Here is a 13125-nt window from a genome sequence, read left to right on the forward strand (position 1 = left end):
AATATTGCTCTGTTTAATCTTGCTTGTTCACTTGCACTTTGGTGGTAGTTAATGCAGGATCAAAGACCAAATAGGAAACCAAGGCTTGGTGTGACAATGCCTGAGGTTCATGCCACTGAGCTCAGATTGTATTGTAAGAACACTTTCTGTATGCTTTACTGTATGTTTCCACCTTCTGGATTCTCATCCAGAGTCCAAAATTTATATTTTGAATCATTATTAACATTATTAATTAAAGGAGAATGGACGGAAGCCAGCAGAATGTCTGTTTTGTGTGCATGTGTTTGTGTGGCCTGTACATTAACAGACATCTAAAGTTGTCATGCTGTTAATACTATTATCAGTTTCAGATGTCCACAAATCCACAGATTTATTTGAGCAGTCTGAGAAATTAAAATCACATGCTTTTTAGTGCTCTTAACCCAATCCCTTTATAGAATTCATTTTAAATATCTAAATCTGTTTTTACATGCACAAAACCCTTTTAATTTAATCTTTGACAAGATTATCAGATTCATTGATGATGTCACAAACTTAAATAGTGCTAAAAGCATAGTCAGCTTAGACTGGATAAGCAGGACAAAACAGATAACCCCGGGCTCGATTGATTAGCCTTGATGGCCTGATTATCATCATCATCATCATCATCATCATTTATTAAAGCAAGCGATTTAAGGGTGGATGTAGACCTTAAAAATGTTACGCTTTTAAGTTCATCTGAAAGGTGAATGTGTGAAAGCTCTATTTCTTTAAAGCCTGCTACAACAAACAGTTCAAAATCTGGTTAAAACAAAAAACCAAAAACTCTGTTGGCTATTTAACAAGCTTTTGTGTGTCAAGGAGACTGGTTAACTTTAGTTAACTCTAACGGTTCCCCCCAGAGAAAAAGATTATCTATACAAATTATTATAGGCCTGTTATAGGCTGTTTAATGGCTTTTGGCAAAATTTAAAAAGTAAAGCAATTATGAAGCACAAAATAATTCATGAAAAAGCAAAAATGTAATGCTTAACTACGGTGGCCTAGGGGTGCACAACACAACAAAATTAGCAAAGCAAATAAAAGCTGAAAACACAACAAAATAAAGCTACAACCCAATGAAATAAAGCCACAAAGCAACAAAATTATCAGAAAAGACTATGCTTAATTTCGTTAAGCATAGTGGCTTAATATTGTTGTGTTGTGGTTTAATTTAAATGTCCTGTGGCTTTTTCATTGTGTTGTGGCTTAAAGGGATAGTTCACCCAAAAGAAAAAAAATATATATATTTTTTAGAAAAATATCTCCATGTAGGTCCATGGTGATCAGACATTTGCAGCTCTGAAAATCACACAAAGGAAACATAAAAGTAATCCATAAGACTCCAGTGGTTAAATCCATGTCTTCTGAAGTGATATAATAGGTGTGGGTGAGAAACAGATCAATATTTAAGTCATTTTTTATTCTAAATCTCTACTTTAACTTTCTCTTTCAAATCTGAAAGTGAAACTAAACAGGCACCACATGTGACTTTCAGATGTAAAAGTGAAAGTAGAGATTTAGAGCAAAAGAAATTACTTAAATTTGTATCTTTTTCTCATCCACACCTATTATATCGCTTCTGAATACATGGATTTAACCACTGGAGTCTTATGGATTACTTTTATGTTTCCTTTATGTGATTTTTGGAGCTACAAAGGTCTGATCAGCATTCACTTGCATTGTATGGGCTACAAAGCTGAGATATTCTTTTAAAAATCTTCGTTTGTGTTCTGCTGCAGAAAGCCATACACATCTGGGATGGCATGAGGGTGAGTAAATTATGAGAGAATTTTCATTTTTGGGTGAACTGTCCCTTTAATTTTGATTGTTGTGGCTTTTCCATTGTGTTGAGCCTTAACTTTATTGTGCTGTGACTTTTTTGTTATGCTGTGGCTTCTCCATGATGTTGTGGCTTGATTTTGTTGTGTTGTGGCTTTTCCGTTGTGTTGTGGTTCAATTAGTTGTGTTGTAGGCGGCTTAATTTTGCTGTGTTGTGGCTTAATTTCTTTGTGCTCTGGTTTATTTCCCTTATGTTTTCAGTTTTATTTATTTTTTGTAACTACTATTGCCTGGGCTGTACAGGGGTTTTGTGTGCGTCAAAACAAGCATCTTACGCACAGGCTGCTATGGCGCTGAGAGTAGACAGACCTTCGGAACAGCAAACTTCCGTGGCTGTCTCTTGCTGTCCCAAACACCGAGGTAACCTGTGCGCATAAGAAGCCTCTAGCTCGTGAATGGTTAAAGAGAGCCCATTGTTTAGCCTAACATCGACCAACGCGGGGTGCGGATTAGAACGGCGTCAGCCCGTCCCATATGTTACTTGAGTGCTGCGTTGCCCGTAATTAAAAAAGAAACATGCGCTCTGCAGGAATGGGGGCCCTTGGTTTTGCTCGTGAACGTCAAGGCGTCCGATCTTTCAGTGACTTGTGCACTATTATTAAAACAACCCCAAATTCAAAGTTTCAACCCACTGAGAGCATCCTACTGTGCGCCAGAGCATGCCTGTACACATACGAAACAGACTGGAACAGAATTGTTAAAATGTTAAAAAGTCAGTACCTTGTGCGCTGTAGCAGGCCTACTTCACGTCCTGTTTATCGGTAAATAAAGTGTGGGGCGGAAGAAACTGGTTTATAACCCCACTGTAGCCAGGCTGTAAACAAGTTTGGTTCTTAAAATTTCTCCTTACAAAAAAAATAAATAAATAAAATAAAAAAACTTAACTAAGAGATGTGCAAATTTTAGCTCACTTAGAAATCTGACAATGTGTTCATATATTCATATATAATATATGTCGATGTTGGTATAGCCGATGTAAAAAATAAACAAATAAAAGAATCCTGTTTTATTGCTATTATAGCTGGTGGCAAAGTTAGCTGCATGTGAATTGTGCAAAAATATCGCAGAAAACTTTTTCCACTTATATACGCTTATATCCATATGAGAACTAATTTTCATATTGTGCAATCGAAAGTCTTGCTTTGCATAAAAACAAACAAACACATGTTTTAAAGAGCATTAGCTAAAGTGGTAAACTATTGGCGATGATGAGAGCCGTTTCGGAAATCAAGAAAGAGCATGCATCTGTTTGACCTGTTATAAGATATTTCTGGTTGCTTGACCTCCTGAGTGTTGGGGTGGGTGGCAATGGCGTACAGTTTCGCTTTACTGTAGATCAAAATTCAATTAACTGTCGTTGCAACTGGCACTTCTGTCTCGCCACAATGGTAGTAACTGTCGTAATTGACCTACTTAACCCAAGTGGTTACAGGCACAGTGTACGCCTGTTTTAATGGCGATGAGAACTATGACAAGATGTGGATTACTGTAATAACCCGTAGCCTGAATCATTGTATGAAAAAGTGTGCGGTTAAATTATGTGCGGGTTCCCCACCTGACACTGTGTACTGAATGACCAGATCATATCATCGGGGTATAAAGAAAATTCATTTGGATTTTCACCCAGATTTCGTGCTTTTTTTCTGTCAGCCTGAATGTCGCCTATACTTTATTGCCGAAATAATTCAAGATATCAGCAACTTTTAAGCGATGATTTGAAAGGCCAATACAACAACTCCTGAAACCCCGTTTTAGATCCGAGAAGCATGTCTCTCCATGATTTATTCTTAATCTTATTTTTGTTACACATTTATTCTGCTATTTAAACACGTTGGTCACTGAACAGTTGAAATATATGAAGGCTTCTGTTTATTTCAGATGCATTCACTTTTTCCAATGCACTCTGCATCTGTTGTGCTTGTGTGGTGGGCTTTAATAATGTAGTGCTATGTTGTGTTTATTGTGTTACATTTTGTTGCATGTCCCGAAGATTGTATGGTTCATTTTTAATTTACAATGAGTTCATTATGACAACCTGGAGAACATCAGTTGTTGCAATCTTGTCTTGTAACAGAATAATTAATTTGCCAATTTGTTCTTAATCATTAATTGGCGAATATGAGTAAAACATTTGAAATTGAACCTAGAAATTGGATGTAAATAGAGTTACATCAGTTTCTTGTCAAATAGGTTATTTTCTTTGAAAATCGACTCAGTTCCTTTAAATCTGTTTATACATTAAAATATGTAAAAAAAGATCATGGCTTAAATATTAGTATATTATATTATATTATATTATATTATATTATATTATATTATATTATATTATATTGCTAAGTACAAAATATTATTTGACTAAAAAAAAAGAATAATAATTCATTGAAATCTACCTTTCCTTTTTCACAACGAAGAGTTTACAGGATCGGTCAGATATTGTGCAGAATATAATATTATTCGAATATCACGTGACGCTGTCTCATAAAGACATTTCACGTGTATTTTTACTCAAGTAGCTATAATTGAATTTGCAGTTATCGTTCAGTTTATAGTTTTACTTTCATTTTATTTTTATCGATCACTGTAAACTTCTAGGTCGATTTATTTGTATACTTCTACTGTACATAGGCTGCAATGACTGCCCTTAAAAAAATATTTTAAGATTTACGCATTTCAATTTTATAACAAAATTCATGAAAATGAATTAAGTAATCTTTAATAAAAAATAACAAAATACATATTTTAAGTTTGATTAATTTAATTTAGTTAAACATTTCACAATTTAATTTGATATAATTTTGTTATGAAATTAAAATGGTAAACCTTCAAAATGGGCTAATATATATATATATATATATATATATATATATATATATATATATATATATATATATATATATATATATAATGTGTGTTGTGTGGTGCAACAACGTCTAAAGTACATTTTTATATTGATAAATAATTTATTTTCATTATTAATGTATAATGTATTCATAATTTAAAATGTATATTTTGCGTTTTATTCATGAGTTTAGCATCCTTTTAAGAGTATACAAAATGAAGGGAGATTTCGTGGGAAACAGACGAGAAACTGTTCAGGATAAAACAGCTCAGATTGAGAATGAGAACGTTTCAAACATACAGCATCAATTTAGTACGCTTCATTTCGTTACAACGACATGCCAATTTTCGACTCGAGGCGATCGAAGATTCCTATCAGCTATCTAAATGTTTCGATTATTTCAAGCCATTCTTAACGACGATTGTGTCTTTTAGTGACGATGTGAATGAAAAGGAGATTATTTGGCAATGTCAGGGACGATAATTGAATGTTCCACTGCTCGCATAAAGAAACTTTAAAGATTCGATTCTGGCTCACAGTAAACTAGTGCAATTATGTGCTGATGCTCATGTCAGATCCTTACAATAGAATTTCCCCTGGAGCCGACGGTAACCGTAAAGTCATCAACTCGCTCCCCACCCTTTCCGTTACCGACGGGACTTCTTGTGAAAGTTTTCCATTTAGCCATAGAGGACTGTACGAGTTAGCGCAGCTGTTTAAATCAAATTAGAAATTAGAGGAGCTATTGGATTTGCTGTTATGTGACGTGTTTTTTCGATTGAAAATAATAATAATAATAATAATGATAATAATAATTATATATATATATATATATATATATATATATATATATATATATATATATATATATATAATTGTTTCCTTCTTTTTTTAAATTGAACCTTTTAATGTTGGTTTAATTAAATTGGGTTTGTTTAGAATTCGTGTCATTGGACCTCTGTACAACATTATTGTTCTCAAATTTGTGGAATTAAAGCGTAATGCAGCATATTTTTTTTTTTTTCCATTGTAAAATGCTATCCGTATAGTGGCGACACGGACCACAACGATGCGGTTCTGCACGCAAAAAAAAGGGGTCTTTAAAGTTGGCTTAGAGTTAAGTTTGAATTGCCCTCAGCCCTAAAGAAACCCCGCCAGTGAAATATTGGGATTAGCTGGTCTTTGAGGAGCGGATTAGCGCGACTTTCTCGAACCGCGCATTCTTGGTGCCAGGTCTCTAAAAACGAAAGAACCGGAAACTGGGCGGGGAAAATGAGAAATAATTAAAATCTGATAACGACTTGCAGTTACAGAGATACATTTAGCCTACTCTAAATGTAAGGTTCTTTAATGACCAAATTACAAGACACATAGTACAAGACTTGCTTCTCAAGTTTTATCTTTATTTAGGATTCTGATTGGCTATACGTTATCAAAGCCCAACCTATTATAAAACACTTGTTGACACCGACTTTATTAAAAATGTATTGGAATACATTGTTCAATGCGGACAATTTCTTGTAAACAAATAAACCAGGAGAAAACTATCTGTATTTAATTTTGAAATGCATGAAATTGCATCTTCATTTATCCAAGGGAAATGGAAACCAGTGGCTATTTCATTTCGGCTAGGGGTTAAGTTTGTTAAAAAGATGAGAAAAGAATTCAGCTTTTAGTGTGGTTTTAATTTATTACCATCAACCTGTTAAATAAATAAGTTAAGTAATATTAAATTAGTTGGCATAGGTTTGTGGCTGGCTGATGAACAGTAGCGTAAGACAATTGATTACAAATGTGTTGGTTGAAATATTATTATTATTTTCTTATTATTCATAAGTTGGGCCTCTCCATCCTAATCAACTATATATTCTTTTAACTTCCAAGCTATAAAACACAAGAAAACACATACAATTTATTGTCAATTTTAAGAACTCGTCCAGACTTAACTTTAAATGTGGTGTCAGATTTGAAATCGTTTATTAATATTTCTCTGGTGGGACCACATTACCACTCCAGACAAGTTTAAGATCCCCGTGGGTGGCATGTTATCAGTTATGACCAATAGAGATCAATGAATGGCGACAAACAGTTACTTCTCTTTCTTACACATTCTCTTGAGTCCCTGTATTCTCGAGATGGGTTGTCTCTTTCAAAATTCAATAGTAATCATGTGACTATTATTTACCATCGTGGAAAAAAAATAAAATAAAAAAAATCTATTAAAATCACAGCCGAGTCTTCGCAGATGCGACGGAACTCACAAATTGCATACAGTTACAACAAATCACAGTTTCGAAGGCTAGCACAGATAAAAAAAACAATAATAATAAAACAAAATAAAAAAAAAAACATACACACACACACAAATGTACCATTTATATAAGACACACACTGATTGTCTTTTAAAAACTACATATTGATTCCTTATAAACACCTTTTCTTAAATAAAGTAGTGCATCCAGGTCGCCATGGGGGCGTTCAGCGCACACATCACACACACACACACACACACACACACACACATCCTGCTTATGGAAGTGTCTCTCTTCTTGCCAACATTGAAATAGGTCGGCGTGCTGTAAGAGGCTTAGAGAAAGCCTGCCCATTCCAAGCACTTAACCAAAAGATTGGCTCCTTTTAATGTGTAGTTTTTCTCTCTCCTCTTCTCTTCTGTAAGGATTTGCTCCGTGGCTTTGACCTAACTTATTACAAATTCACTTTGATTCCCTCTACCTTAACAGGTTGTGGTCAAATGTCCAGTTTATGCGAACTCGCGACCCTTCCAATACTTTGCACGCCATGAAGGGTTCATGTAACTCAAATAGAAATGTTATGAAAAATACGAACTTCGAAAGCGCTGTCAGGCACAGTGCAACCCATCCACGTCGGACAGTTCACGCTTCACAGAACACTTCTGTTTTTGAAAGGATGGCAGGTCTACAAAGTTTATTTGATAGTCTTTTCGTGTGTTGATTGGACAAAATGGCAGACGTTTTGTTAGTTTCACAACACCTGGAATTTCCAGGAGGAAGTCTGATCTTTGTAATCCAAGCAATCAGCATTGAAGTTCAGTTTCCACGAGGACGCTTGGTCCTTATAATCCAAGCAATCCGCAGTGGAATTGAAGCCGAGCCCCGAGGCACCGTAACCCTGTGTGGGGAGGGAGGCTGGAGACTGGTTCAGGTGACTGGTAACAGCGTTGCTGCTCATGGGGCTCAAAGTTGATCCTGGCCCGGCCAGCTGATGGTGCATGGGCGTCAAGTAAGAACCGCAGTCCATGCCCCCAAAGTAGGATGTGGAACCAGCATAACCCTGGCTATATCCGGACGCTTGAGTGTAGGTCATCGGGTAGGATCGCTGCATGCAGGAGGAGGAGGTTGAGAGTGGGTCTGACAGCGGCGAGATGGAGGCCGGGCTCCAAATGGACACCGGCGCTGTTGTGGTGGAGATAGCCGGGACTGAAGTGCTAGAGGGCGGGGTGAACTGGCCACTCGCCCCGCTCTCAGAACTGGCCTCCCGCGCCGGAGAGCTCTTCTTTTTGGCAGGTCGCACCTTGTTCTGGCCTCCGTTTTGTTGTTGCTGCTGCTGCTGGCGACACTTGGCCCTTCGGTTTTTGAACCAAACCTGACGTGGACAAATAGGGGTTATTAACTAACTTGTGGGGCAACATCACCTCCGAATTATTCATATTAGCCTATTATTATTTATATAAACTATGTTCTCATCATACGCTTTCTAGTCTCAATCCATTCATTTCTTTATATAGCCTATACCCCATTTCACATGCTTGGATCCTTGAAAAGGATACCTACCTGTACACGGGACTCTGGGAGATTGATTTTTAAGGCCACCTCCTCACGCATGAAAATATCCGGGTAGCGCGTTTTGGCGAATAAAGCCTCCAGCACATCTAGTTGAGCTCGAGTGAATGTTGTTCTCTCCCGCCTTTGCTTTCGAGGAGTCGCTGTTAGAAATAAACAGATGCATTACATGGATGTCCATCCGAAAAGCGATCATACATAGATTATACTGCTAAAAAGTGAACATGTGTACAACGATTGGTTATGAGAAATGAATATAGCTGAAAATGCGACGTAGGCCGACATCGATTAGCTGTTAAATATACGACAAACATTCAAAACTTTTGATGTGGGTCTAATCTGCAATATTAAAATAAATACAAATTTTGTCATTTTTAAGATTTTTTTTTTCTTCCCGAAAGTTATAATTGGTGCTTGTTTCTTTTTTTAAACAACTGTATTCGAGCCCACATCAGACTAATACATGCATTTTGTTTTAATTCACCAATATCTTGTTTTTCTGCGGAGGAACCGCAAGTGTTACATTCTTAAAACTCCCATTTAGTTATAAATGGTCCTTTTTGAAATTGGATTTCAAAACGGTTGTCAATTTGAATTAAAGAATGGTTCAAAACTTGGCTGTTTAAGAGATTAGCAATGGCAAATGTATGCAATATGTGCTTTTTATGCAATAGCTAAAAAAAACTATCGAATAATAACTTGGAGCTTATTAAGCCTTGCATATGAAAGTGTAATTATCGCATACAACCTACAATCAAATAGCCACGGAGGCTAATATTTATTCACTATCCCGATTGCCGGAAAGCCACGACAAATGGACAAAAAAGTGTAACTAATCTTGAAATCAACTTTATAGCGTTGTGTGCACGAGACTACCAAACTCCGTTTGCGAAAATGCGTAATTTGGAAACGCGTCTCACCTGGATATCCTACGGACGGATGCAGAAGGTCCATACCGGAGGTAGTTAAACTTAGCCCGTTGACCGTGTAAGGTGGTTGCTTAAGATACGACATCATGTTAAAGGTGGTTGTGGGGGTAAAGTTGGTGAAAATTTGGAAAGCCGGACACGAAGACTGAGGCCGCCCTTCAGTCTCTTTTTCTTCTGCTTCTGGCTTGTTTTCGTCTTCAGCCGTAGCGGTGAAACCAATGCCCTGTTTCCAAAAAAAGAATCACAAAAATAAAGAGAGACGTTCTCTATTTGCAATGAAGCGTCTGTTATTTGATAAACACTGGGTTCCTCTAGCTGCAACGACTATGGGCGAATCAACCACGTCCACACAGCAACGTGCTCTTAAAGCCGCTCCAGACCTCCAGCTGTCCTCGTGAGATGAACGAAGCTCATCTTGACAAACGCCCCCCGTCCCTCCCCTTCCTCCCCCCCCTCCCCACCAGCCCCCAAAAGTAACATCTATTAGTTGCAACAAGTCTTCACAAAGACAAAACTCCGTCGTTCAAATGTGCACACAAGCCAGAAACACAATTTGCATAGGAACCCGGCTAATTGTCTCAAGCATTAAGGCCACTGATTGGGAGCTATTGGAGGAAACAAAGGCCATTGTTAGCCTGATAACTAATGCTGATAACAAAAGCTCCATTGGCGAGAGACAAAAGTAGTTACCTCCTCCAATCTTCTCTCATATCAGTCCGCACAAAATCATACAATCATAATTACTTGTATTAGTATTTCCCAGAATGGATCTGGTGAAGGGAATCTAACAAAAAGCTCAAGTCTGAACTTTTCGTGTTCCATTAAAATATTGTTTGCCTAGAGTTGGATTTTGATGTAGAGTTGAACTGCTGTCTTATTAACTTAAATTAAATCTGGTTGAAACTAATCTTTAAACCTTGACTAAACTATCAAAAGTTTTCAGGCCTTACTGAAACGTTAAAAAAGAAATTACTTATAGCTAATAAAGGGCCGTTATCAAGTAAAATAAAATAAAAAATCACTTGAACATTTCGTGCAAGCACCATTCAAATCATATCCCATTCTGAATATTTTATTTTTTTTTTAATAAAAACACAAACTTTATTCGTATTATGCAACATTTATGAGAGTTTTTTTTGTTGCAATATCCAACGGTTTTGCCCCTCAATCTGTCACTTAAAACAGTCCTGGTCTACCAGTTGCGCAGCCGCTCAATAGTAATTACCTCATCCAATAATTAATTATGATAAATGTTGTTTTTGATAAATTAACGAGATAATCCGTGTGGCACGCGCTCCCTAATTACTGGACACTACCTCTTCAAGCTGAACTTTTGGCCTCATTGATTCTGTGTATGACTATAATAAAAATCTCTCCAGACTATCCATAGACAAAATTATTTTTATACTGTACAAACTATAGATTCTATCCCCTAACCCTAACCCTAACCCTACCCCTAATCCTAACCCTCACAAAAAACTTTCTGCATTTTTACATTTTCAATAAAACATAGTTTAGTATGTTTTTTAAGCGATTTAAATTATGGGGACACTAGAAATGTCCTCATAAATCACATTTATAGCATAATACCCTTGTAATTACCAGTTTGTAACCTAAAAAAATGTCTCTCTCTCACACACACACACAATCACACACACACACACACTCTCTCTCTCTCTCTCTCTCTCTCACACACACACACACACACAATCACACACACACACACACACTCTCTCTCTCACACACACACACAAACACACACACAATCACACACACACATACACTCTCTCACACACACATACAATCACACACACAATCACACACACACTCACACACACAATCACACACACGCACACACACACACACTCACACAAACACACACACACACACACAATCACACACACACACACACACTCTCTCACACACACACACACACACACAATCACACACACACACACACACACAATCACACACACACACACACACAATCACACACACTCACACACACACACACACACACACACACACTCACACACACACACACAATCACACACACACACACACACACACACACTCACACACACACAATCACACACACACACAATCACACACACAATCACACACACACTCTCTCTCTCTCTCTCTCTCTCTCTCTCTCACACACACACACACACACACACAGAGACACACACATACACACACACACACACGCTTTTTGGAATAAAAAAACAAAACAGTTTTGCATAAAAGCATCATCATATTTGTACCTACATAGGTTAGAAGAAAATAAATTACACGTGGGCCTAATTTTTTTTGTGCCCATTTTAATACGCATCAGAAAGAGGTTAAAAGTGTGCCGATCAGACTTGTTTTGCTGTTCTGTAATTATCGCTTTGTGCGGTAATTATCGCTAATTAATAACTATGGCTATTTCTACGCAAAGGCGCTTGAAATGAGCAAGAACATGACTAAGAAAAGGAGCTTGATACTTGCGGTACAATTTGCTTTTTGAAAACTGACAGTGTCAAACTGCATTCTAGCCTGCCACACGTCAAAATAGGTAGCAGATAATACAATTACGACCTTTTTTGTTTTTAATGTTAGGATCGCTTTTAAGATAGGCTAATTGGATATTTGGTGATCTTATGCAAGTCACACAATAGTTGAAATATTAGACATAAAACGACTAATAGGCTACACAGATTAATTTACGTTGTAATAGCCTATTACAACTGCATAATAATAGCCTACTAATTATACAAATAAAAAAGGAATACTTATAATAATAATACTAATAAACTGCTAATGCAGAAATAATTGCACATAGGCTACAAACAGGATACTTACTGAATTAAATGATTCAATTCGAAGCACGTCAAAGTTTTATGTCCGATAGCGAATATACGCCTCGATCGTTACAAAAACACTCAAGACATCAAGATAAAATCCCTTTCAGCATGATGAAACCGTGAAGCAAATGAGTTACGAGCTAAAAACGGAGAACGACAGAAATGGTTTCAAGAGATTAAAGTACATACGGTTATGATTCGCTGCTCTTCTGGTCTGAAGTTACTGGAGTGACCAATGACGAGCACAGGACTGGAGTCTGTTTCTCTCGCAGGGCCCTTTGCAGGGAAACAATGTCGACAGCTACTTTTTGATCCAAACTCTCCAGCCAATGAGAGCGAGGCGCTGCAGCACATTCTCATCTCTGAGTCAAAGGGATGTCATTTTACGTTATAACATTAACCTGCTGTATTAAGAATATAGTGGAAGGAAATGCATTTCTAAGTTGTTACACTCCTGTCTGTAAAAACAACGCTCTTGTATATTTGCATGACATGTTTAAAATGACCTTATATTTGAGCTGCGGTGGCCCTGAGTGATTAGGGCTGGAAGTTGCAGAAGAATCAAAAGTGAGTGTAATTTGTTACAATCTCAGTCATGATTATCAGTCGTGACTTAGCCCTTTTTATTCTTGAGACTGTGCTCAAAAGTTATGGGGGTTATGGGGGTTAGCAATGATGAATACGGACGCTCAAATACGCGCAGTCCTCCTGCATTTCTGTTGCGTAGCTGGAGGGATTTACGGCGACTTAATTCCTTAAAACTGTCCCCTCGTCCACATGACGCTCAAACTGCAAGTGCTCTAGCTGACATACCCAAATGTATCAAG

At 37.2% G+C, this 13125-nt stretch overlaps 2 protein-coding genes across 3 annotated transcripts in view; both read right to left on the reverse strand.

The window, feature by feature from the left end:
* LOC127411315 (exocyst complex component 5-like) overlaps positions 1–13125 on the reverse strand; it is a 327593-nt gene that overhangs the window by 189086 nt on the left and 125382 nt on the right. The gene's annotated exons all lie outside the window — the stretch shown is intronic.
* LOC127411349 (homeobox protein OTX2-like) lies at positions 6089–12558 on the reverse strand. Of its 2 annotated transcripts, none has more exons than XM_051646866.1 (4): positions 12488–12558; positions 9441–9672; positions 8512–8663; positions 6089–8323 (listed from the first exon to the last, which is right to left on the reverse strand). In XM_051646866.1, the coding sequence occupies exons 2-4, from the start codon at positions 9535–9537 to the stop codon at positions 7703–7705; spliced, it is 870 nt and encodes a 289-aa protein (XP_051502826.1). In that variant the 5' UTR covers positions 9538–9672; positions 12488–12558; the 3' UTR covers positions 6089–7702. The 2 variants fall into 2 exon arrangements, with proteins under 2 accessions (XP_051502826.1, XP_051502827.1); XM_051646867.1 differs by lacking the exon at positions 12488–12558 and adding an exon at positions 12297–12431.

The sequence above is a fragment of the Myxocyprinus asiaticus genome, chromosome 20, assembly GCF_019703515.2.
Source record: "Myxocyprinus asiaticus isolate MX2 ecotype Aquarium Trade chromosome 20, UBuf_Myxa_2, whole genome shotgun sequence".
NCBI lineage: Eukaryota > Metazoa > Chordata > Actinopteri > Cypriniformes > Catostomidae > Myxocyprinus > Myxocyprinus asiaticus.